Source organism: Bactrocera dorsalis, chromosome 5 (genome assembly GCF_023373825.1).
Source record: "Bactrocera dorsalis isolate Fly_Bdor chromosome 5, ASM2337382v1, whole genome shotgun sequence".
NCBI classification, from domain to species: domain Eukaryota; kingdom Metazoa; phylum Arthropoda; class Insecta; order Diptera; family Tephritidae; genus Bactrocera; species Bactrocera dorsalis.
The window spans coordinates 47,293,148-47,320,064 of NC_064307.1; the positions used below are offsets into that span (position 1 = coordinate 47,293,148).

General features: G+C 35.8%; 1 protein-coding gene and 2 non-coding genes across 6 annotated transcripts in view; all 3 read right to left on the reverse strand.

Moving 5' to 3' along the window:
* The window catches only part of LOC105224279 (speract receptor), a 125,025-nt gene that overhangs the window by 37,309 nt on the left and 60,799 nt on the right, over window positions 1–26,917 (reverse strand). For 3 of the 4 annotated variants that reach the window (XM_049457754.1, XM_049457755.1, XM_049457756.1), the window contains 4 exons: window positions 2,126–3,366; window positions 1,139–1,377; window positions 954–1,076; window positions 695–881 (listed from right to left, as the gene is read on the reverse strand). In XM_049457754.1, the coding sequence (XP_049313711.1) occupies window positions 695–881; window positions 954–1,076; window positions 1,139–1,377; window positions 2,126–2,363 (787 nt within the window). In that variant the 5' untranslated portion in view covers window positions 2,364–3,366. Of the gene's footprint in view, window positions 1–694; window positions 882–953; window positions 1,077–1,138; window positions 1,378–2,125; window positions 3,367–13,993; window positions 14,242–26,917 lie in introns of those variants that run through there. The other variant, XM_049457757.1, reaches the window with a different exon arrangement.
* On the reverse strand, window positions 199–396 carry LOC125779079 (U2 spliceosomal RNA). Its single transcript, XR_007423105.1, has one exon. It is a non-coding gene; the product is annotated as a U2 spliceosomal RNA (small nuclear RNA).
* Window positions 11,426–11,623, reverse strand: LOC125779085 (U2 spliceosomal RNA). The gene has a single exon (XR_007423107.1). It is a non-coding gene; the product is annotated as a U2 spliceosomal RNA (small nuclear RNA).

Consider the following 26,917-nt stretch of genomic DNA (forward strand, 5'->3'; position numbering starts at 1 on the left):
CACGCAAATATGTGTAGGAAGAAACTTTGCAAATTCATAGTTTCAAATTGTGTCAAAACAAAAAGATACGTGTCCAATATTTTGCCTCAAAGACCACAAAAAACTTTTTTCACGAAATGCCTTTGAAAATAAATTTTAGATGGAATAGCCCATTTAGTATATTGTAAATAAAGAAATTAAATAAATGTAATGAATTAAATAATTTGGGCCGAATTCCCGGTGGTACTGCAATACCGGGCCAACCCGTGACAGAGGTGGAGCAAGCCCCTAAAACACTCCGTCGATTTCCAAAAATCAGTTTAACATTTGTTGTCCTCCGATGGAGGATCTATCAGATGTTAAGCTGATAAGAACAGATACTACACTTTGATCTTAGCCATAAGGCCGAGAAGCGATAACTAAACCAAGTCAATGGTAAACTATTTCTGCAAAACTGCATATAAAATGGATGAGAATTTCTGCAGCAGGATAACGACAACAAAGGACGAAGAAAAGGACATGCATAAATACACACAATGCACACATGTGTATGCAGAGCATGTCTTGGAAAAAGGTGGTGGATTTTTCAAGTAGGAAGCAATGCACAGCTGAAAATCTCATTGACTAGTTTTATTGCAATTATTTGAAGCTAAAATATAGTCTCATGTTTCCCTCTCTGGCGAGTCAAATAATAGAAAAAAAAAATTTTACTTACTGCGGGTATTTTTGTAGGTTCGCTCGACCAAGTCATCGAAAGGATTCGCCATGAAGCCGTGATGATAGATGGTATTCCACGTTTCAACGTCGCGTATGTTGACGCCCGCGTTGTGTAAAATGTTTTGTATGGTCTCTGCGACCGGATGGTAGGGACTATGTGGACCGTCCAGGTACAAAAAAGAAACCTAGGAATAAAGTTTATAATGAAAGAAGGTCATTAGAGCGAAACTTAAAAAAGGTTGATTAACTCCACACACCTGTGTCCAGTTAAAAGCTAATAACAGCGATACCACGGATTTGGAGATTTGTGTGTCGGGTGGACGCGTACGTGCAAAGGTGGGAAAGTCCTGTTTGTTGGAAGTGTCGCGATGTATGCAGTACTGAAATATTATAATTACTTCATTTTCTAAAATATTACATATGGTGAGTTGTGTTGTCTTACGTAGGAAATCATTGGCAAATTGAAAGCGGCCGCCATACGTCCCTCATGTACACAGGTCTCTTGCGGTCCAATATAGCCAGCTACTTGTCGTGTCCACAGTGAGGCCGTTTGCCGTATGCTCGCCACTTCATCACCATATGTTTCCGCCACAATGAATTCCAATGAGTGGCCGAGCTCCTTTAGTTTGCCGGCATTCACCTGCGAGACGGCGAGTGTGATTGCGCCTGAGATGGTAATGCCTGGTGGGTGAAAATTACATATTTTAGTTATCGAAAAGTATAAATATATTTATGTATACGTAGTAATATGAAAAACAGTGTATTCTTGTGGACTTAAAGATCGGTCCCATTTTAACATATATGTACATTGACATTTTGGTGAAATGTGCCTTAGAAAATAGCCTCTGAAGTACTTTTGCTTGCTACCCGAACTCATCACTACTCCTAGATAATCCCAGGCACTTGAAAAATTGAGTATAAAGTCTCGTTCAGAAGTACTGAGCTTACGAAACTGTTTAAATAGTTGTGATGCTATCATAATTTTTCAAGACATCGGATTATAGATTAAAATTAAGTTTGAAGAAGGGCTTAGTAGACTTGATTTAACTTTATGTACTTCGCTTAGAGGGTTCTTTTGCAAATACAAAATCAAAACATGTTGAGTTAAACTTTAAATGGTTAACTTGTTTTATCTTGAGCACTCTAACTGCGGCTTTAAGTCAATTCAAGTCTAACCTTTTAAGTGATTATATATAAATATATATCTAATTATCATGACTTATCGGACTGTCTATTCAATAAACCACGCAAAAATTATTCCTGTTTCGGAGTTTCGTAATTATGTTGAAACTGGAGTTAAAATCCGACTCTATTTAACGTGTTTATGTGAGTGATTTCTTCGAGTAGAGTGTATTATTTTAAAGGTGCGCTGCAATGGCTTTCTTGAGGACATTTAGTTCAATTGAGTTAAGAATATTCTCCCACTCACCTGGTCGCTGATAATCCAAATTTCCCGGACTTCGTTGTGAACCGGTTAAATAACCCAAAGTGAATACCTCTGCTGCTGCTTGGCCGATACAGTTACGTTTGATATTTGTATTTATTGGTAATGGCAAGATGTTCAAATGAAAATCACCAATTAATAGTAAAAGGATAATTACAAATAATGATCGCGATAACGATAACGATAGTAAATGCGTCGCTGACGTGCGGGGGAATGTCTTCATTACGTGACAACAACAATTGTGTTAATTTTCGACTATCCAAAATTGCTACGCTGACAGTATTTCATAAAAATATAATATAATATATATAATTTATACTTTCAGGTGTGGTGAGTATATATTTAAGTGTGGTGAGTTTACGTAAAATGCTCCCACTAACTTTTCAAGCCTTAAATAATTTTCTGACTTTAAGTGCTTTTGTAATTTAAGTAAATTTGGCACGACACAGACGATTTGTTGGCAGTGTTGTTTGCTTGCTGAGCGGTAAAGCATCTTCCGCTGCAGCAAATTCAGCATTTCGATACTTTTTATAAGAATTTATTTATTTTCATTAAATTTCTATTAATTCTAAGTACTTTCTCAATGCAATCCACAAGTTCCAAGCTTATTTCTTCTTCGCTTCATTATTTTTTGCACTTAATGTTGTTGTTTACACCACTTTATTTTGTTATTTGTCATCATTTTCCTTTTACTTTCACTATTTTATTTTATTTTAATAATATTTGGCCAGTCGCCTCCCTCCATCCGGTGGCGGCTGGTAAGTAGTAAATGTTCTTTTTGCTCTGTGCGCTTTCTAGAGACATTTTGTTTATTCGCTTTCTTGATATTTTATTAATTTCACGCTATCCTTCTTTAAGCTTCGCTGTGACGCCGGGATAAATGCATATGTGACCATCTTGAGAGAGTGATTACTTTTGTGGTCTTGGCTCTTTATGTTAGCCTCTAATATTCTTACTTAATGTCCACTTACTCCTTCTCTTCGAACATATTCGTAAATTCCCAAATAATATGTTTGTAAGTGTGTATGTAGCGTCGCTTACAATTACTCAATTTCCTTTCAGATGCCCCACCTTTATCTTTACTACATCATTTATTTGGCTTTCATTTGTTTTGGTTTCGGTGTTAGCTCATTTCACTTTTAGGACCTTCGAATGTCTTACTGGCGCTTGTCTACGATGAGCGGTATGTATGCGTCTATACACTCATATAAAGCCACCAAGATTAGCTAAAAAAAAGAATAATAAGTTCAGTTAGCCATTAAAGGCATTCAGTAGCTTTAAGAGGTCATAAATGATTTTATTTATGTACATATACAAAAGCTTGTGATAAATATAACTATATGTAACTATGTTATCACAAGTACCAAATTTAATCTATCTCAATTTATTTTTAAATCGCCTTGAATAGTTGAACAACTGCATTTAATGGAACATCTAATTTATACAGTACCTTGATCTATGGCGATTGGGTATGAGTGGATGATTTTTCAGTGAGTGGATCAAGATACCGGAATTAGCCTAAATAAAATATGCCAAAGTAGAAAAAACAGAGTGGTTCGGTTCTTTTTTAAAATAATAGTGGTATTTCTCCGCATTGTAAAGCTTTTCTTAAAAAATATACAACATACATATGAATATCGGAAGAAAGAGTAACCCACATTATTGTTTTAAAGCGATAGTGTTCTTTGCGGTATAAAATATTTCACTCAAGTTCGAAAAGAGAGGAGAGGACATTACTCTAATACCCTCTCAAATACAAAATATTCCTTATGAGAGCTTTGGTCAGTTTATATGGCGGTTACATGGTGATTATGGTGATTCGATCCAAATGATTTCTTCGGAGAATGCACCCTATCCATATCTATACAATACCTTGATCCCATCGTTCAGTTTGTACGACAGCTACAGCTCCAATCTGCAATTGCTTCGGAGATTGCACTACTTCCTGAGACAATAATCCAAGGCAAATTTGGTTAAGATATCTAGTTAGTTAAATAAAAAAGTTCGCTAATATTAACTGTTCTATTGTCGAAACCATTTCTCTATATTTGGCTACGTTAATAAGGGAATTTGTTGAGATCCATGCTGGGCCAAAATGTGATTGCTTTAACCATCACTCAGCCATACATATGTTCATATATAATTTTTTCATAGAAAATATAACAGCCAATGTCGGCTCATTATGTATGTCTACACATAAATGAAAAAGCTCTATACTGTTCAATTTCTATAACCAAAATTCCCTGGACGACTGAGATTTGAAGGATGCACCGTTGAACGTCGACCTAGACCCACAGGTTTTACTCCATGTGACTTATGCTTCAGTTAGTGACCGTCGCCAACCCGTAGACAGAATCAGTTGATACCAGCTGTCTTATGAGGGCTCAATATAACTGAACACTCATCATTGCTTCTACCGTCTGTTTCTACCAATTCTACCGTCCATGTAGATATTATCAGTAAAAAAATGGGATTTTTCCTGTAGAAACGAGTCAGCTGATAGCTTTCTAACGACACTAGATTGCACAGGTCTCAATATTTTATAGCTATTAATAAATAAACTTGAAAGTATCTTCTTAAAATAACTCCAAATTACAATCGAATACAATTATTTATAAATAGGTATACTATATCTACGCCAATAAGGGAGAAGAAGAAGACCACTTTGATACTCTTGCAACATGTTGCTATAAAGCATAAAAGTTTTGTTCACCTAACGGTAATCGAGATAGATACAGGGTTATGTATAATAAATCACCAGAATGATCTGACGATTTGAACTTGTCACATATCATTTCGACAGCTTGAAATAGGTGGAATCGGTTAATAACCACGCGATAAATCAATAATGATACAAGAGGACTTTATAAGAGCCGGTGTCAAAATTGGAGTTGCTTCTTGGTGATAAAAGGACGTGGGCAATATCTGCAACTCTAAGGGTCTAGTTCGCAGACAGCCGGACGTTATATATACATTTCTTTTATAAGGTCTACTATGTATCATTCTGGATGTTACAGACATCGTGGCAAGCATAAAATACTCGGTTCATGCATAAATATACGCCCTAACTACAAATTAAACGTTCCCACTTGTGTAGCATATGCTGAGATGATTTCCAAAGTAAAGTAAAATATTTTTAAGTTTACGCCACCCATATTTATGTATACCCCCGCAAAATTCAATTTATTGCTTTCTGCATAGTGAAACAGAATAGACCACTACAAGCTTGAGAGCCATTTGAATCGCTACAAAAAGTATTTACACCCAGCATTACGAGCGTATCCGTGTCGTGCAGCTTATTTGCATGAGATAGCGAGCAGTGTCATCATTTACTTTAATGTCCGTCCACTTTGACTCTATTTACTTTCACTTAAGTTCTTGAATTAACAACAAAGGATGCAATATCCTTCGGCAGGATGTAATGTGAGCTGCATTCCTTTCTTCCCAGCCCACATCTTCGCTTCCATTCACAGCAGACGCTTGTCCCGCTCGTGCCCCGCTCCCAAGACATATTGTTGTTGGATGCTGAACACACATGTTGTTGTTATTGTTTTTGTTGTTGCTGTTTCCTGCTATCCATGCCGAGCATAATTTAATTTCACATATTTTATGCTGTCAGTATAAATTGTTGTTGTAGTTGGGGGAGCAGTGGGTATGGAGTGAGAGGATGTTGCGTGGAAAGTACATCACTATTCAGGTATATATGAAGAGGCATTTGAATGAAAATGATTGCGGGTTCAATGATTCGATTGAACTGTAATCAACACCTAGCAATTAATTCAAGACAAGAGACATTTGGTTGACTATTTTAGAAATGCGTTCCCAAATATTAAAAAAATGCCGTTATTATATGAAAGCTCATAACCTAAAACTTTCGAATTTGAAAGCTCTTCTCTTTCGGTGAGGTTGTGATTGGATTGTTTTCTATATTGCTTCGCAAATTTTTGCTGGAAGCAAAGAGAGCCGACGAATAAATTTTTGAAAATAAAATTAGCAGAGTGTCACTTGTTCAATTTTTCTATAAAATCGCGTATGTTGATTCTACGTATCATTCTGCAAACTTTGCTTAAGAGGCTAAAACCGATTTAGAGCCAACGATTTTTAAGGTGAAATTTAAAAATTCTGGGCAATCGCTTGTAGGGGAGATATGTGATATGGTTGTCTGACCTGGCCGATTACGACAAATGATCAATAGACTATCAAAATGCATCTTCATATACATATATTAAATTTCATTCAGATATCTCAAAAACTGACAAACAATTTTTTATGATCCCTTAAAAACTTCGCTGGCTCAAAACCAGTTTTAGACTCCTAGTATCTTGTTCAAAGTTGTATAGAATGATCACTAGACAAATTTAGGCATGATCGATTTTTCCATTTTGTTGGCTCTCAGTAAAACAGGCTGCTCTAATATACATATTTATGTGTGACTTTGAGATTGTATGTACTTAGAGCTACATTACACAAGAATATTCGTCTCAGGACTAGCTAAAACTTATTAAGAACTATTTATTGAATTTCTGCAGGGCTTAGCCAAAACTAGCTTTCCTCCAACGCAATAATAATGTAACTACAAGCATAAATCAATATTTCATAAATATTTTCTTCATCGCTGCAAAGTCATAGATTTATTGAATTTTTGGTTTTTTTTATGCAGAAAACTAATAAAACTTGGCATTTCAAATGCACAACAACAGCAGCTGCGTCCGACTTGTGTCTGCCTCTGACTGTGCCCGTTTTATGGCATTGGAAAATATTCAAATAAGCCACGAGCGGAATATTCGAAACTAGCAAAAAACTATCGCAACGTCCACACCTGCTGTTTGCATAGTTTCTGTTGGAACTGACAGTTGGTGCGAACTTTATGGCAAATAAATAGTAATAATAAACTGGCATGAAGAATTGTAATCCAATAAAAATGTGGGTGAAAGTCTATCAAGAATATAGATTTATTGATAGGTACCATATGTGTGCGAAATAAATAAACAATTTAATTAAATATATTCCGTATTGCAATACACAGATATTATGATCATCAAACTGAGATCAAACTCTAAACATAACCTAATTTTTGGGTAATGTCCCTTCGTATTGTGACAAAAAAAGAAAATTGTAAATGAAACGCAAAATTTTCAGTCATTAATTAATATTTATTTTGTCGCCTTCAAAGTAGTACCCACCAGATGTAACACACTTATGCTAACGATTTTTTCTCTCCTCGAAACATTTTTCATAAGCATTTTTTGTGATGATCTTCAGCTCCTTCAGCGAATTTTATATTTTATTTGATTTCTTCGATCGACTGAAAACGGATTTCTATTCCGATGATTATTGAATTGTTTGCATGTCAATTTCATAAACCCATGTCTCATCGGCAGAGATGGAGAGCACCTTTATGAATATGGGATCGGAATTCGCACGATCAATCTTGTCCAAAAAGACATGTTTACTGTACTCTTTTTGAAAAAAATTAGCTTTATCGGAACCTTTCGACCAAAATATCCACCAAAATTATTCAAACGGACTCGCGAAAGATCTCGATCTCTTTTTCATCTCTCTAACACTTGCCTAACAATTTTCAAGCAACCTTTTTCATCAGTTGAAGATGTCTTTGAAAGCTTTGTACCTGTGTGTTTTTGATAAAACTGAATCACCGTAAGCCTTTTCCAACGATACCGCACAGGAAATTTAGTTAGAAGTACAAAATTTGAGGCAAACTCTTTGTTCGATATTTTTATCCTATGTTAAAATCGCGACGGACTACCGATGTGTACCAACTTAACCAACTGCTGCGAATAAACTGTTCACATTTTTTTGAAATATCATTTACTCGGGGAATTTATATTACAATTTCGGAGTACCTTTTTGTCACAATGTATGTATATTATACTAGAGGACTCGTCCACGCTTCACTGTGGCTGATACATAGATAATACTACTACTACATCTATATGATTTCTATTAGTTCATGAGATACAGCATTTTTTTGAAGCAACTTGTGTTAGTTTACAAAAAAATGGATCATAAACCATTTCGTGTGTTAATAAATCATTGCTTTTTTGGGAAAAATACTGTTGAATTTGGGCTCAGGGAAATCCACCTTTGAAAAGATATTTGCCAAGCTGGAAACAGGCGAAATGAGCAATGTAGGTGCCTCGCAATTTCATGATCCAACAAAAAAAACGAATAACTGATTCTGAAAAGTGCTTAAGTGCTCTCTAATCGGAATAAAGCCGAAATTTTTCATCAGTGGTTGAAACATATTTCCCACTGGAGTCCAATCGACAGTCATTCTAATGGCCTGCACATGATGAACCGGCTCTCAGGCGTGGAAAAACGAAAACGGCGGCTGGAGAGGTTATGACATCAGTCTTTTGGGATGCACGTGGTATAATAACGGGTGATTTTTTTGAGGTTAGGATTTTCATGCATTAGTATTTGACAGATCACGTGGGATTTCAGACATGGTGTCAAAGAGAAAGATGCTCAGTATGCTTTGACATTTCATCATGAATAGACTTACTAACGAGCAACGCTTGCAAATCATTGAATTTTATTACCAAAATCAGTGTTCGGTTCGAAATGTGTTTATCGACAAATTTTGTTCAGCGATGAGGCTCATTTCTGGTTGAATGGCTACGTAAATAAGCAAAATTGCCGCATTTGGGGTGAAGAGCAACCAGAAGCCGTTCAAGAACTGCCCATGCATCCCGAAAAATGCACTGTTTGGTGTGGTTTGTACGCTGGTGGAATCATTGGACCGTATTTTTTCAAAGATGCTGTTGGACGCAACGTTACGGTCAATGGCGATCGCTATCGTTCGATGCTAACAAACTTTTTGTTGCCAAAAATGGAAGAACTGAACTTGGTTGACATGTGGTTTCAACAAGATGGCGCTACATGCCACACAGCTCGCGATTCTATGGCCATTTTGAGGGAAAACTTCGGACAACAATTCATCTCAAGAAATGGACCCGTAAGTTGGCCACCAAGATCATGCGATTTAACGCCTTTAGACTATTTTTTGTGGGGCTACGTCAAGTCTAAAGTCTACAGAAATAAGCCAGCAACTATTCCAGCTTTGGAAGACAACATTTCCGAAGAAATTCGGGCTATTCCGGCCGAAATGCTCGAAAAAGTTGCCCAAAATTGGACTTTCCGAATGGACCACCTAAGACGCAGCCGCGGTCAACATTTAAATGAAATTATCTTCAAAAAGTAAATGTCATGAACCAATCTAACGTTTCAAATAAAGAACCGATGAGATTTTGCAAATTTTATGCGTTTTTTTTAAAAAAAAAAAGTTATCAAGCTCTTAAAAAATCACCCTTTACATACTCAACGACTGATTACTGAGCCAGTTAGAATCTATTTCACTGCGTATTTGGTTGCAGTTCTTTTCTTCTATTCCAAATATTTAGCAATTGTATTATTTTTGATAAGACTCTGTTTAAGACTGTACGCAGATATTCAAATTATTCCTACAAACATGAGTTTTGAACAAATACTTATGATTTAAAATATAATTTTTGTATTTATGAGTTCTATTAAACTTTGACATAAGAAGATAAAAGGTATCCTATGTCCTTACCCTGGTTCTAAGCTACCTCTTCACCAATTTTCAGCCAAATCGGTTCAGCCGTGTTATAAATGATGTAACTTAAACAAAAATTTCCTTTTATATATAGTACACTTAGTCCTTTTTTTACGCGATTATTGGTTCTGCCACTAATCGCGTAAAAAAAAATCGCGTAAAAATGGTTAGTTTTCCTATATTAACTGACGAATTGGTTCCGAATATAAAAAATATCGCGTATAACAAAATATGCGCGCAAAAAAATATTCAAAAACAATACAATCAGTTTCAAATTTCATACATATGATTTATTCATTCATAACAAAATAAAAAATACAAAACAAAAACCATATATAAAAGAGAAGGAAATAGAAAATAGGTAGATTTATTGAAAAAAAAAACCGTTGAATGCTGTTCAATCACTGTCATTACCCGTAGTGGAAATTATTCTTAGCCGCTTATTTTGATGGCCGGCGCTGATATATGAATAGTATGAACTATGGATTGATGTTCTGATTGACTAAGCATCTCCGACTGACAAAATTAACTGAATTTATGGTGCAATTCAGTTAATTTTGTTTGAATGCTTCTTTTTGGACCCAATAAATTCCGATGTAGTTCTTTATATCTTAAAATACAGAGACTCAATTCTTTTTGAAAAATTCGTGCACGTTCGGCATCAGTATCATTTGCTACAAAATAATTTTCCTATTCTGCTGCAAGTTTAAAACCTTGCTTAATCGTCTCTGCTTTAATTGGATGATCGTCTATCTCGGTGTCAATATCCAATATCCACACACTATTAGGGTGCGCCGACATATTCAAAAATTATTACGCGTAAAAATATGTAAACAAGCAAGCAAAACGAAAACAAGCAATCGCGTTAAAGTGAGAATTTCGCGTAAAAAAAGGAATTTGCGCTGCAAAAATAACCGCGTTAAAGTGAAATAGCGTAAAAAAAGATCGCGTAAAAAAAGGACTGAGTGTATATAGATATAAAGCGCGTAAAGTATTACTTTCCTTTTTAATATTCCATGTACATCAGTGATGCCCAAACGCACACTACCAAACTGTGTGCTTGTGTTGGAGTATGAGAGAGCTTGCTGCTACACCCAAAAAAAATACAAAACTTTAGTATTAATTAATATAAAAAAAATTTGAAAGTGATTCGACAACTTTTACAAAATTGTGAAATTAATGAAATTCCTTATTAATTTTTTATCAATTACAAAAATAAAGACAATTCACGTGTCAAAAAGAAATTAAAATTCAAAAAATTTTAAATATTGAATTTATGTTGAAGTTTTCACCTAAACGGCTGTATCAAAAAACTAAAAATCAATATTTTCATGGTTTTGAACCAAAATTGTTAATCAGCGCGCACATACAAATTACATGCGTAGCAGTCAACAGTCGTTGATCAAGTGATTTTCAAATGCACATTAATTTTCCACAATGTATAGAGAGCGCTTGACTAATACGTGTGAGCAAATCTGTGAGAGAGCAATAAAGTCGGCCGCCCGCGGGCTAGGTAAAGCGCTTCACTGATGTACATACATACCACTTGCCTGATCAATTTAAGCTTTGTGGAATATTTTCCAAACATTATTGAAATATAAACACTCGAAAGATAACCACTCATTATAATGAGGAAACTTGACAGTGAACACTCAAACTTCATACTTTTATTATTTTCTATGTATTAAAAAATTTGGGCCGAATTCCCGGTGGTACTGCAATACCGGGCCAACCCGTGATGGAGGTGGAGCAAGCCCCTAAAACACTCCGTCGATTTCCAAAAATCAGTTTAACATTTGTTGTCCTCCGATGGAGGATCTATCAGATGTTAAGCTGATAAGAACAGATACTACACTTTGATCTTAGCCATAAGGCCGAGAAGCGATAACTAAACCAAGTCAATGGCAAACTATTTCTGGGAAAATGCATTTAAAGTGTATGAGAATTGATAGACATAAACGAAGGTCAAAGAAATAGTCAGTGACAGTTCAGGTATGCAACCTTCGAAGGATGAAAGGCAAAGGTCGCTAACCCATAAGCATGTAACGCATCCTTACGACTTGTTGTTGCTTTCATGCGCATTGTAACTGCATTGAATATTGGGTCGGGTACTTACTATATGGTGCGTTTTTGTATTTGCAGCGTTGTTTTGTTTCTAGGATAAAAAAATTCAAAATTTTCTTGACCTTTTCTAAACTAGAGCTGCACTAAATATTTTGGATAAGTCGTAGCTGTATATGCTTGTTATTTAAATGAAATTTTTATAGTTCAGAAGAAGATTAAAGGGTCAGTAGGGTAATCCTTTTTAATTTTTTTTTGTGCTTTTTCTGTTCTCTTATACCGTTAGAATTAAAGTAGAAACCCACTTTACCATTGGAAGGTTCGAAAAATGCCCAAAAATATTAATACCGCTCGACGTTCGGAACGCTCAAAAACTTTAAACGCGTTTTTCTCAAACACACACTTTTTTTAACCTGGCGGTCATGATTCCGGTCGAACTACTCAATCAATTTACTTAATTTTTTTTAAATATTCACAAAACGCGTGTGGCTAAATGAGCCTTAATCGCTTGCCCCACACCACACCTACACCCATCACTAACACGCACACTCACCACACTCACCTCGACATCACCACACTTCACATCAACACCACCCACACGCGCGAGCGCAGGATCCACACACTAAAACACACACCACATCACTCCATGGAAAAAGGGTCCGCTTTCACACAAGCAGTATCGATTCGTCCATTACCGAAAGCACGTCGCCTTTTCGCCACACGCCGCTAATTATCGATCTCCATAATTTGCGTCTATAATTTGTGAATGCAACAATTTTAATAACTTTTTATCAAACAATAATTTGTGAATACAACAATTTTAATCATTTTTTATCAACACAATTGTGAAATTAACGTGTCCGGAACCCCCTCTATACGGCCTTTAGAAGGCGAATTTTTATTGTAAAATAAAAGCGTTTATACGAGTTAAAAGTGAAATCAGAGGTTTTATTTTTAAAACACGCAATTTGGCACAAGTGGTAAGTCCAGCGGGCACTGAACCCAACAGCGTGGCTATCGTCCCTACTAAATTCATAATTTTTATATTATTGACAATGTTATGACAAAATTTATGAAAAACATGAGGAAAGATTAAAAAAAAATGTTAATTATTTTTTTATTTATCAACATTTTTTCATGATTCTAGTAAGAACGATAACTATTCACGTATTTTTTAAGAATAAATTGGGTTTTTGTGTTTCAGATGATCCAAACATGAGAAATCGAGTCCGCCAATGAAAAAACGCATGTCATTCACCGACAGATGTCATTAAAAAATCCGAAAAAACGTGTTTATATACTTCACGATATACCTCATAACATGTAAAAAAGGTTCTATTGTAGAATAAATATTTCTATGAAAAAACATATCAAAAAACAGGCCAGATTACCCTACTGAACCTTTAAGGAAGACGAAACAAAACAGAACTAAAAAGTAAAAAATACAAGTCGTCATGTACCGAGTACAATAATCCAGGTATTATTTTTCCTTAACCCTCTATCAAAGGGTAATAAATGTTCCTTAAAATCTTTTCAAAGGTAAATGCCTAGAAATAAAATCAAATCAAAGCTATTCTCAACAAGACCGATTGATAAGAAGTGAATTTTTCGAGCGAACATTTTAAAGATGACTCAGAGAGAGAAGTTTTTAACATCGGACACCGCATAAAAATATGTATAGTATGGTAAGTGATCAGCATAACGAGTTGAGTCAATTTAGTTATGTCGGTCTGTCTGTCCATTAATCCGTCTGAATATATACGAACCAATCCATCATTTGTCGAGATATGAATCCGAAATCACGTCCTTTTCTCCCAAAGAAGCTGCTGATTTGTCGGGACCGCCGATATCGGACCACTATACCACAAGCTGCCATATAAACTGAACGATTGGAATTTAGTCTTTATATGGAAAGATTTAGTTTGAGAACATTTTGTACTGGTTGAAAGTTTCAATTTCCAATCAAGACGGAGAGAATAATTTTAGACGCCGAAAAACTAGGTCTTTTATATATTTTTTGGAATACATGTTTTAGTTAATGACACAGGTATTTCTTAGAACCCACTTTTATTGTCATTTTTCCATCTGACTCATGACATTCTTACCCACCAAATTTACTACCGCTGCTCGGCTGCCAAGCTATGAAAATAACTTTATGATATCCTGTCTGTTTTAACATTTTTCTTTTCAATTACCTTCGCTGCGGCACTAAAAATCAAACTCATCAGCAATCACTCATCACACTTCAAAACCGGAAGCGATAGCGTGTTCAACTTCCCTGTCTCTCTTTGTCGGTTGCTGAGTAATGGCCATGTCTGAAGTGATTTTTCATTGCTGTCATGGCACAAATATTTTACAATGCGTATAATTTTATCACACTTTACGCACAAGCTAACGGAAAATCTGGCAGGCCAAGGAAGCAAAGTTGTGGGTGAGAAGAATAGGAGTAAATTACAGGACATTAATTTTTGTGCTCCTGATTTTTGAAAGAAAGTACATGCCATAGGTGAGGTATATGTGTATTTAGGTTGTATAGTATTCATATGGAAAAATCTTTTGACAGAATAGCAAGGTAGCAAATGAAATCTGACAATAAGCTTTTTAGCAGCTTAACAGTAATCCAGCTACTTTGTAGTCTGGAGATACAACTTAGAAGCAAATGTGTGTCTACGTGCATTTGAGTTTCCTGCTATTGAAGGAAGTAAATTTCTAAAGCCCTTAAACGGCATTTGCATAGTAAATTATATGTATGTAAGCACTCGCATTTGCTCTCGATACAAAAAGTTTAAAGTTTACTTAAGAAAATATTTTGTAATAATTCGCTGACTTCTTAATGACACAACCTAAAGCTTTCAAATAATAATCATTAAATTTCATAAATGCCTTCTTGGCTTCGTACATTTCAACTTTTAATGTTCATTACCTTTCGTATCCTTGTTGTTGTTGACATTTAATAATTTATTGTCTCTGCACATAAATTATGTTTATCGCAAAATTTAATAACGGTGTTAACGAGGTGTTGCCCATTAAATGTTGGTGTAATTAAATGAAAAGGAATTCAAAAAGTAATAGACTGTTTTTTTAGGGAAATAGGCGTGAATGGGCTTATGTTTGAATTTACATTAAGGAAAGGAAAGCGTCTAAGAGTCAATGAACTTTCCAACAGATATCAGGAGTGAGTTTTATTTTCTAAATTTTATTAAGGTTGCCATATGGATAAATATATGAAGTGAGAAATTCTTGTACCAGATATTGATATCAATTCCTTACTATAGTATTAAAAGCTAATCCAAATATGCTGAATTTGGCAGCCCAAGCAAGCAAGTGTTTGAGAGAGAATAACTCTCACTAAAATTGACAGAGAGAAGATTGCGATACGCCATATCATGAACAAAACGAAATGTCACATTTTCATTCATGGGGTCAGTAACCAATTTATTATTTCTGTCGAATTATCTAGTAAACAGACACCTTGCCTTGCTTTCTACATGTTTTTAAGATATTTCAGAGTTTGGAAATTTTATTTTAAAGCAAGAAGGCAATTGACATTAATCAAAACCTGTTGACTTGATTTTGATCGAGCAGTTTGTAAAGCAAATATAATCATAGCGGTGAGATATCGGCGGTTCTGACAAATGAGCGACTTCATGAGGAGTTACAAACTCCTTGATATACTTAGGGTAAATTAAGTTTGTTTAGTGTATGAAAACGTAAAATTCAAGTAGTGAGCGGTATATGTCCATGTGACATGGTGGGACTATTTTCTATAGCAATAGAGAATTGGGGCTCAAAAATAAAGTCATAACTTGAAAATAAATATTACGTATTCTGTTATTAAACTAAAATTCTTCCTTTAGCGAACAGAACAGCTATATATACAAATTAAGTTTCTCTTAAGTCTCCAACAAACCATCGTGCGGTCTTCAGTTTAAACTAAACGGCATTACGCGCTACGTGTGTTAAATCGTATGCCGCCACTATTTTATTGCGCAGATTTGCTTTTAATTCCTTACAACACTTCGGAGCATAATCGCTTACAAGGTCATAAAACCCCTTTTTATTGCTTTGCATAAAGTCAAGAGACGCGCTGCCAAAGTATTGTTGAAAATTCCGTTATAAAATATGGTAGCCTGAGAAAACACACCAAAACCAACATCGGGCGAGCGAGTAAAGGATGAAACACATAGGCGACGACAAGCGACATGCAGCAACTATTACTGTCGCTGAATTAAAACCATTTCAAACTTTTCCGACGACAAGCGGCATCTGTAGTGCTGCCTCTATAAAGAATCGACCTATTAGTTTCAAGTAATTCACCGTCACTTCATCACACGCTGCCATTAAAACAAGGCAAACGTTTTCTTGTAATATTGTAAGGAGTTGTAATTTATACAAATTACATAGGCTGAATGTCAAAAGTACATATAAAATCAGCTGTCGTCTTCAAAATGTTCATGAGGCTGGCTTCATGCCGACATTTGCAGGCACGAAATTTTCGTTGTCGCTACGTCGCGTAGGTCAGCCGTCTATGTGTTTAAAGCTTCAAGCTTTAAGTGAAGCAAATAGCTGGCGAACAGCTGTGGAAATGTTTATGAAAGTGCAAAAATGAAAAGTGAATAGCAAACAGTTAGTCGAGAGTGATGGTGAGTAGTGACGAGTGAGCATTGCGGAGTGAGCTGTGCGCCCTGCAGAGTACATTAAAAAAGTGATGATACTTGATATGCAGTGAAATTAAAGCACTGCTTCAGCTGGCTGCTACGTGCTCAGCGTTGCGCTTATTAATTTGTTGGCATTAAAGAATAGTTTGTTTTTGCCTCAGACATAAAATATTGCATATATTTAAGCGCTTGCATTTGCTGGCACCAAGCTAATCCATTTCGCGCCAAATAGTATGCTACAGAATATGTAAATTAACAAGCTTTTTAACACTGGCAATTAATTGTATAAATTTGTAACTTGGCATTAATCCTTTGATAGCTTAAAGTTAGAAAATTATATTGAGGTCAACAGCGTCCAAACAAAATCTTTAGATTATTCAATATCCTTAAGAAAGGAATGGATACAGGATTGAGATCCGCAGTGTGAGGTTCTGACATCTTAAAATTTCTGCACATTGTTGAACCTACTCTAAAATTTTTAGTATTAGCTATGATTTCTTTTCAGATTAGTGGGATCTTAAAGATAATATATTGGTGATTTGAATAAAATATTAGCACTGTGGAGTATATTTTTTCTCAATCGACTGCAGGCTGGGTATTCGCAGAGGTCATGTTTTAACGTTTCTTTTCTGCTAGTAATACCCTTACCAGTTTGCGGAGGCCTCTGTCATAAATGCCTCGTCATCTGTCCTATATCTAAATACTTTCTTGGTGAACCGTGTATTATAAGAGCTGGGGCATTCCTCAAGCATCAACTAATGGCACTTAAACTTGGCCCCAGTTGATTTACAGAAATTTATTAACGTAATTTGCATTTGTTGGAACGCAATTATCCAGTTGGATAAGTATGAATAAGATATTGTTCCTATTGGAAGTAATGCTAAATAATTGCTACAGAACTTCGGATTCAAATTTCTTAAGTAGTATTCTGCATGAACAACCCTTCTGTGCAATGTCACGCTCGCTTAGTCTAAAGTACTGCATTAGTAGGAACGTTGAAAACGGATTTTCGTTACTCATTCTGAGAGTAAATCCATACCCACTGATAGTTTCCAAAACTATCAAATATAAGTTAAGGTTAGGTTAGGTTAGATGGCTGATCGAAGATCGCATGTGACTGCTATATACGGTTTTTTGTGCTTGTGAAGCCATTGGAGAGAATAACTCTTTAGTTCAAACTTATAAATTAGGAAAGTGCTTAGTAGACAACACAAATTTGCGCAGGCGTTTAATTTCAACTCCCGCCAGTTCGGTGAGATGTTTGAAGGTATGATCTCTAAAGTTTTTAAGACTTGATCTTTAAAATGCGGGACAGTCAAGAAGAAAATATTGAGTTATTTCCATCTCATCTTCTTCGTCTGATAGGATTCCCAAAAACACAAGCGGGTACGACTAACCCTGTAAATGAGTTCAAGGTTAGTATCGCCGCTTTGCTATCTGAGTGAATGGCTGCAACTGGCTTGGAAGTCTGAAGTTGGTATTGATAGAGAGCTCCTACCAGTAAACCCTTCCATCAACCTTCCCCCTAAGTTTTGACCTATCGGCGAAGAAGCTCACTGCCCCTCTTCTCCTACGGCTTCTTCCCACCCATAGCTCTGTCGTCGGTATATTGGCAGAGAAGCCAAACTTCGGGGTGGCGGCTCCATGATCTAAGTGATATCTGAGTGTTCAGATACATACGTTTTCTTTTAAGAGCTCAGATTATCTGAGTCTGATCGCTACCTTCGCAACCATACACCTTTCGACGATGTCTACGGGCTATCAAATGTAATTCAACACAAGTCTGACGGCATGACAAAAATGCGAAAATTCGGGAAAAGTGGATGGCTTTGGATGAGTAAATTAATATTATTGCTGGGTTCAAAAGAGTCCCAGCTTTTCAGCGATTGTATGCAAAATCCAAAATTGCTCCTCTTAGGTTTTGGAATTGGCTCATGTTCACTCTCAATGAAATAGTTTTGAAAATTTGGACATTTAGCCAATGATATATTTTGTCTAAAAATGGTTTGTTTTGGTATCTATTGGTATTTATTATTTTCTGAATTTAATACTTCGTCGATACTACTATAACTAAAGACGCCACATAGAACATTTTCTTCATTCGTTCGTTTCGTTCGGATCTTTCTAAAAAAATATTCAAAAAAGCTGTTTACAGATAAATATTTTTACTAATACTAAGTCTTAAAATACACCTAAAAGATACCAGTGTATAAAATTTGGATAAAAAAAATTAAAAGTTTTCTTCGAAAAAATTCTGGAAAAATCGCTTTTTTCGACCTTCTAACTGTATATAACCCGTTTAGGTCTATACTGATTATCTTTTTTGGTTTAAAGTGCACCTAACATTTTTTTTAATTGCTGGAGGGTCCCCAATGAATTTTCGAAAGAAAAAAATTTCAAAAAATCGCAGAATTTGCATTAAAATACACGGTTTTCCAGCCAGCAAGAAGATATGCTAAAATATTGGCATTTGCTTTGCATCATTGTGACAGCTGTTGAAGAGTTTGCCGCATGCATAGCCTACTTTTAGGCAGAAAGAAGCAAGAGAAAACACCCAGGGGCGATTGTTAAAGCCTGGGAAAGTTTGCGCAGACACATTGGCTGTCATTGAGCTTGTCTTTTTTATCCATATTATTGCCACATTGCATGCCACATAAACTTTATGATGCATACTTGGTGGACTCGTAGAATGTTATCTGTCAGGGCACACACACGCCTCGTTGCGCTGAATATTGCCATTTATGGCGTGCCTTGGCTATTTTTACGCTAACCACATTCGAGTGCCAGCTACAACAAATAAAACATAACAACAGCAATAACAAGAAGCAGTCAACAAATGCAATAAAAGCTGTGCGCAATGAGCTGTCCACATCCTGTTGGCCTTTCTTCCCTTGTTGCACACTTATCTAAGTATCTTTTATGAGAAGACGACGCAGTTCATGTGTGCGTGTGTTGCCTTGTGTGTTATTTTGAGCTATATGTTTGCTAAGTAATTCAATACTGCCTGACTGCTATCGCTTACGCTCTAAGCGCCATACAAAGTCCGTGTGCGCCACTGCGTATACGCAACATGACGATAGTGCCATAGATGTCGCAAATACACAAACATAAATAGACCGCTACAGCTTTCTTCTTTTGTTCACTTTGCCTTTTGCCGTCTGCATGCATCTTCCCGTTATTTAATACTATTTTTGTTGTCATTCAGTCGCTGACAGTTGGAAAATCAATTTCAAATGGCATACTTCGCACGCTTTGCACACTTTTCATCAGCGCGCGTTTGCCGTGGAAATTATTTGCAGCATTCGCCACGCTGAGTGCAATCAATTGAAAATGGCAATACAATTATTTATGTTTATTTAATTTCGTTGTGTGTGACAAAGACATTATACACATACATACGAGTACGTACGTCGCTAAGTGTCTGCGGCCACATACGTATGTGTGAGTGTGTGTGCACATGCATGCATCCGTGTTTGGTATTTGAGTACCGAAGAGTGTTTGGCACTGTTTCTTAAAGTTGTCGCACTTTCGCAGCTTAAACACACATCGTTGATTTGCTTTCTTCGATTATTGCAAATTGCGCAAGTGTGTGTGTGCGTCCTTATAGCAGCGAGACAGTTTAGCAGATAGTCAAAGGCAAGAAAAGTCCCTTTGTCCCTTAAATCGCTTTCGTAATAAATCAAACTGAGAAGTGGTGATAATATGATAATGCCAAAGAAAAATTTAAGACGGGACATATAAAGCTTAGCTAAAAGCATTTAAAGCGATAAAGTATATTTTGATGATTTAATATATCTCAGTTATTGCTCTATATATCCCGTGTAAGGTTTACATATTTAGTATGTGTGGCGTATAAGGAGATATCTTTTAGAACGATGGGATCAATTTTTAGTACCAAAAGTCTTGAAATGCCACTTATTAAGATTTATAGAAAGCCCTGGATACCGGGAAAAGAAAGAAGGGGAAGCGATGGACGTGTTCTCGTGTTCAGAGTATTCTATGGACTCCGTAGATATCGAACAAGACGGACTGACGTATGTATATCGACGCATTTGCTGCCAGCATGTTCAAAAACTTAACCACGACAGTTACCATATTTCAAAACAGTCTGGTCCTCTTGCACCCGATCTCTCCAACGTATTGGAATCCACAACCTTTAATGCTGGAGTGATCTCTTCCATCCGTACAACATGACCTAGCCCGGGCAAACTATGTCAATGGTGCCTACTCTGTCCAAAGTAGCACCTGTTGGCAAGAATGATTCTACGTTGGATTTCAAGGCTGATATTATTGTTGGTGTTGATGATGGTTCCAAAATAGGCGAAAACAGGGACGTATGAGCAAAGTCGCGAAAGGAATGATTTTATGTTCATTCACTATCAGACCAATTTTTTTTCGCTTCCTTATCCATTCAGAAAAAAATGGAAGCTGATGCATACACCTTGCTAGTTCTCCTCCGCCGTATTTGAATAGCTCGACCGGTATTCCATCGGCGGGTAAGGTTAGAAAGTTACGCAATGGTTAAAAAAGATAATAGTAAAAGGTGCGTTCCAAAGTAAACAGGACTTTTTGAATCTAGCGCCCCTTGGTGGCGCCATCTATACGTCGACTGGTGTGTTCTGCTGCTATCTTTATCGATTGCCCTGTGAGAATTTTATGACATTTCATCGATTGGAAGTGAAGTTATTGCGTTTTAAGTGTCAGTATGTTTGTGTTATCGGTGCGAAAATGAGCTTCGACCAAAGAGCCAACATTAAATTTAACTTTTACCGAAACATACATATATGGCAATGGTTGCGCAAGTGGCTTCAACGTTTTCAAAGTTCCATCGAAACTGTGCGTGGGTTCATCAAAAAATCAGTCGAAATCATCATTGAAATTAAAAAAACGTCGATTCAACATTCGAAGGTCGCTTGTGACAGATTATTTGACTAAAAATCACATTTTAAACATATTTCGGAAAAATGCATTTGCCCATGAAAGGAAAGCGTTATGCAGACTTAGAGGCCATTCAAAAGACTTGCGCCATTTGTTCTGTTATTTTTTTAAGTTGTTTACTGTTTCCTGTTTACTTTGGAATACTCCTTGTATAATAATAATCAAGGACAATCATAGTCAAAACAATGAAAATGTATGTAATTTAATTTTTATCATACGAAGGAAGATAAATGTAAACAATTTTAATGTCAAGCATTCGTTGGCTTAGTTGTTTGTAGATACTTTATCTGAATAAAAATAGTTAAACTATCATATGCTTTCAAAAGTCGGTGAATTTCGGGTATTAATCGCAGTGTGAAATTTTTGAAGTGAAATTCCATATTACTGTAAGGGTTGGTCTATACTTTGGGTCAGTACATACCATATCTCATATATTCTTAGGATATCATCTTCAGTGGTTCACTAAAGATTTTTGAATTCACCTCGGATTCTTTATTATATGATGTGTTTATCGAAAGAAAATGGGGACCTAGTAAAATGTATAAATTTATTGGTGTGAAACATAAGATAAACTTTTATTGAAAATCATTAAAATCATATTCTTTCCATGATTTCAAAACTTATCAACGAAATTTTGACAAATATTGTCAAAATTGCTGAATATTGTCCTAAAATTTGACATAACATAAAGCGAGGAATAGTCTGTGAATCACCATATTGATCCTTCGCACCCAAACTTGTATGGAATATTTTATTTGGGTTTAAAGATAGGAAAAATTTGTGAATAAACAAAATTGTTATGAAATTGTATTAAGGAAGCTGTTTTATTTAACCTTAGTTTAACTGAGGCGTCTATTAGAGAAAAAATGGGTTTTGTTTGTTGTGGTATATCAGTTAAACCAAAGTGAATTCCTTGGGGAATGACATGACTTGGTCGCCTTAGCTCATCTTCAGGATCTTTAACTGCTCGGTTTTATCCCTTGTTAGTGTCATATTTAATTTTCGTCAATTCTATATTGGGGTCACTGACATTTCGCATAATATATTCACGAAAATTGCTGTAAATAAACAAGTTTTCGGTAAGAACCATTGTGAAAGCCATTAAATATGTCAGCAAAACACTGAATCAAGGCGACTGCCATTTACTTTACACCTGATTATGCAAATTTTTGTATTTCCACTGAAATATCTGCCATTTTTTGTTTATTTTTTAATATCTCCCAATACCAGAAAGTAGCAATTTCTCAAATATTCGCATTATTTTGGTTTTTCAATCAAAATATGGCACCGTTAATTTTTCTGATAGCATTTCGTTTGCCTAACAAAATATGTGCACAGCTGGCAGCATGCTTCCAATGTGCCAAGATGTATGCCAAACAAGCGGCATTGTAAATTTATTGCTTATGCCTGTATATAAGAAACACACACACCTATATACACAGACATGAATCACATAATTTAGCTGACAAAAACTAGAAAATGCGTAAGCAAATAAAAAATGCTTAAAAAAGTAAACAAGAAATTGCCGCAGCAAATTTATCGCCAAGCGTTCATCTCAATGCCGGCAACGGACACGTGTCGCACGCGCGTTCTTCACACGTCTTTCGCTTTTTCTTCGTTAATGGACAACTTCTTCTTTGCCGCAAACGAGTCGAGGTAGCTAACAGTATATGCCGCAATACCCCCCCTCCGACCCCTCACTTATGCAAGTATGCAAATTAGTAGCATAAGCTGAGGCGTGTCGGCTGCCAATAACAGAAATTTTGAATCTTCCACAAATTAGGGCGCACGTACGTCACTCAACATGCCCAATTACCAAAATACGAGATGGCATTGTGGCAAAAAAGTGTGCAGAAAAAAATAAAACAACAACAATAATAAAGTGCTGTCACATAGAATGCCGTTGCTGTCATTTCATATTCATAAGTAAGCAGCGAAGGAGTTCTCATTTACATAAGTGTTGTAATAAACCTGAAACTCTTTGGTGTGTGTGTAAAAGCGAGGGAGATGGCTGAAAGAGCACGCACACAAAAATACACAAAAAGAGTTGTGTTAGCCAGCAAAGGGACGCGCACGGACCAGGACTCAGGAAGTGCGCCAGCGGAAGCAGATAAGCCTTGACAAGGGTTGCCGCCGCTTTGAATTGAGTGGAGAATCGCTTAAGTGTGCATTATCGCATAATTTTAGGCAATTTGCGCGCATTTGTTAAGGGATCTGCTAAATGCCTCTTTCACCCATGACCTAATAGTAAATAACTCAAGCGTATGATAGGCCCAAGAAAGAATGCAGGCTGCAATGATAGATAATGATCTCGCTTTAATGTAAAAGACAGTTGATAAATATTAATCCAAATATTCATCGTTTTTGAGTAAAATGAAACAAAAATAATAAAAACTAAATGAATATTGTGAATACCCTCACGGACTTTGAGGTTAATTAATTTTAAGCAGCTTGCGCCTATAAAATACATAACCAACTCTCTAACGAACAAGCTGTATTCTGTTCTCGCGCACGCTACTTTTTTTATGTTAAAAATAAAATAAAATGTAATTAAACGTGAATGGCGCTTTCAAGACCACGAAGACTGGAAGTACTTACATACTAAAAACACATGGTACACACCCTGTAGGAATTATATTATTATATGTACTATATTCAAGTTGTTTGTTTCCAGTTTTTTCTTCGCTGATATTGATTTGCAACTTTTTCATAAGGGAATTGACCGAAAATTCCCACTCGAAAAAGTTTTTGTCGTCTTGTTAACCTACAAAATACGTTGATGTGGAACTAGATTTTGTGGAGCTTGTCTACAAACATTCTAAACAGAATGTCCAGCGAGATGACACCAAAGGACTTTCTGCATTTTAATTGTAGCGCTCATTGAGGTAAACGGCAGGTGTGGTTCATATCGTTTAACTCTTTATGAAAGAAATCGAAAGTGCGCTTACCATTTAGGAGACGATATGTATGTTCTATCTTGTTTTGAGTTTTACATTTTTTTGCATCATTGGGAAGGCTATCCTTTTACTACAAAAAAAAGGTTTGATAACTTTACAGAAGAAAAATCAGCACTGTTTGCAGAAAAAAGATTAAGGTCTTTGTTTTTGTAAGTAACGTTTTACGTTTGAGCATAGATAAGCCAACCTTCACTTTCCTCATTTTTGCCCATATCTCTTTTACGGGTCTGAAACATAAAAAAAGGAATAGTAGTCATTGATGAAAATCTGTCTTAATCCTTTACTTCAGAAAGTGAAATCATCTCTCGCTTTTATCAAATATTATTTATTCGTTTCCTAAGTATCTTCGTTTCGTTTTAAATGATATGGTATAAAAACCATCTAATGTCAAAATCGGCGCCGGTCGCGATATAACCGTAGAAAGCTTATTCTAATCGTGGTCGCTTACAGCAGATAACCATGAACGTTCGAGTAAATTTCCTTCTTAAAGTACTTTCCTTCTTTGAAATTTTTAAAATCATTAATCATCAAAGGTGTAAGTGTCATTTCTATATAAAGGATCGGAACTTTGTGTTAAATGTATTACATGCATATTTATTTATATTATTTAAATACATATATATTCTACCAAAAAAAATTAAACTAAATATACTCGTATATTCTAACAAAAGTACATGTTCAGGTTCTTACTGGGTTTGCTTGTGCATTGAAATTTATTCTGCGCCCCACGTTTGACTCAAAATTAAAAACAGTCCAATTATTACATGAGTATTTCTGCAACAACACAAAACCACCAAGAGGATAAGGATGCTTCTTAGCGAGTGTCTTTCCAAAATACTAACCGATGAGCTATCTTTGCAGAAATTGGGAATGAAAAAGCGGGCGGAAGAAGCAAGTTAACAACGTTTTAAAAAATTTTAAACTTCAAGCACCTAACGAAATAATTTGAGTGAGGGGGAAATGGAAGGCAAAATCTGTAACTAGAAATTGAGGTGGAATGTCCTATTTAATGACGTGGAAATGTTAAATGAGTGAGTAAAGTATTTCCGAAAGCAATTACGGGCTTTTTAGTATACATACATATATACATATGAGTATATGAGGAGTCAATAAGAGGATGCATTTACATACCATGATTTTCTTTTTCTATACTGAAAACAAGCAAACAAAGAATATACAGTAGAGCGGAGCGGACGAGAGACATAAACATGGAAAGACTATCAAGGTGAAATCTCGAAACGTCTTATCTAAAGAATTCTACAGATCCGTAGGGTTCTCATCAAAACTTATTCATAAAAGTTAAAGAATAAAGCTGCGACAGATTTTGATCATATTGCGAGTCATCATATCTTGCTAACCGAATATTTTGTGGTCCCCAATATATTCATCTGGCTCAGATATCTGGATCTGGTTAATGAAAAGAGTTCTTAAATTGCTGAGGATCTTCTTGAGAAGTTTATTGATTCTCGAAGCTCAGCCACGAGATCCAGCAATCACACTATTCTCATAGAATAATAATTAGGAAAGATGCTCTTTCAATAACAATTAATTTAAAAGATATTTATCGTTAATAGTTTAGGGGTTTTCAATAGCGAGCTACAAAAGCAGACCGATAGGGATAGCAAACGACGCCATATTTTTCCCGTTCTCTTGACATTTCTCTTCATTGAGGTTTGCCATTTCATTATAGAAGGATATACGATCCAACAACGAATCGAAATTATTAAAATTTACTACCGAATTTCGGAATCAGTGGTCTCAACTGGTCGTCATAATTGTCCTGTCTGATCAACAATTGATCGTCTAGTGGAAAAATTTAATACGGTTTATGGGCCGGTGGCGTCATTGGGTCGTACTTCTTCCGTGATGATCAAGATCGGCACGTTACTATAAATGCGATTCACTACCTCGCAATGATAACCAAATATTTTTGAAATTGCAGTATCGGCCGATTTATGATTGAAAATCTTGGGTTCAGCGTCTGGACTTTCTGTTTCCGTTTTTGTTTTATTAAAAAAGAAACTAGTTAAAATACTTCTCTCGGAACTGGCCGTCACCATGCTTCTAAATGTCTTTATCAACCTATATACGTACATATTATATATTCGAAATGAATTTGAAAACTGGCAAGATTTACATTATTTTGAAAATACCATTATAAAAAGAAAAGGGTTTACCTAACTACCGGTTCTACTTCCACACTCATATTATATTACCCTTTACTTTTGTAGCTCTTTTAAATACCTATACCATTTTATAGAACACATTAAGTCGACTTAAGTTAATCTAAGTATCTAGATTGCTAGTAGAAATGTGAACTCAATCCTCGCCACATTTATACATGATTTCAAGCTTACGATGCTATTTATGTAGGGTAGAGTTTAAGACAAAAAAGACTTTGAATTTCGGTTGAATTGATCGAAGAAAACTCAATTTAGGCCACATAACTTAAGTCAACTTAAGTTATTTTGAAAGCGATGCAACTTCGCAACGATCTTGCCGAAGTATAAATAACGTTAAGTTATAAACTATATTTAGATTAATGGCTCGGTATCATTTCAACTCG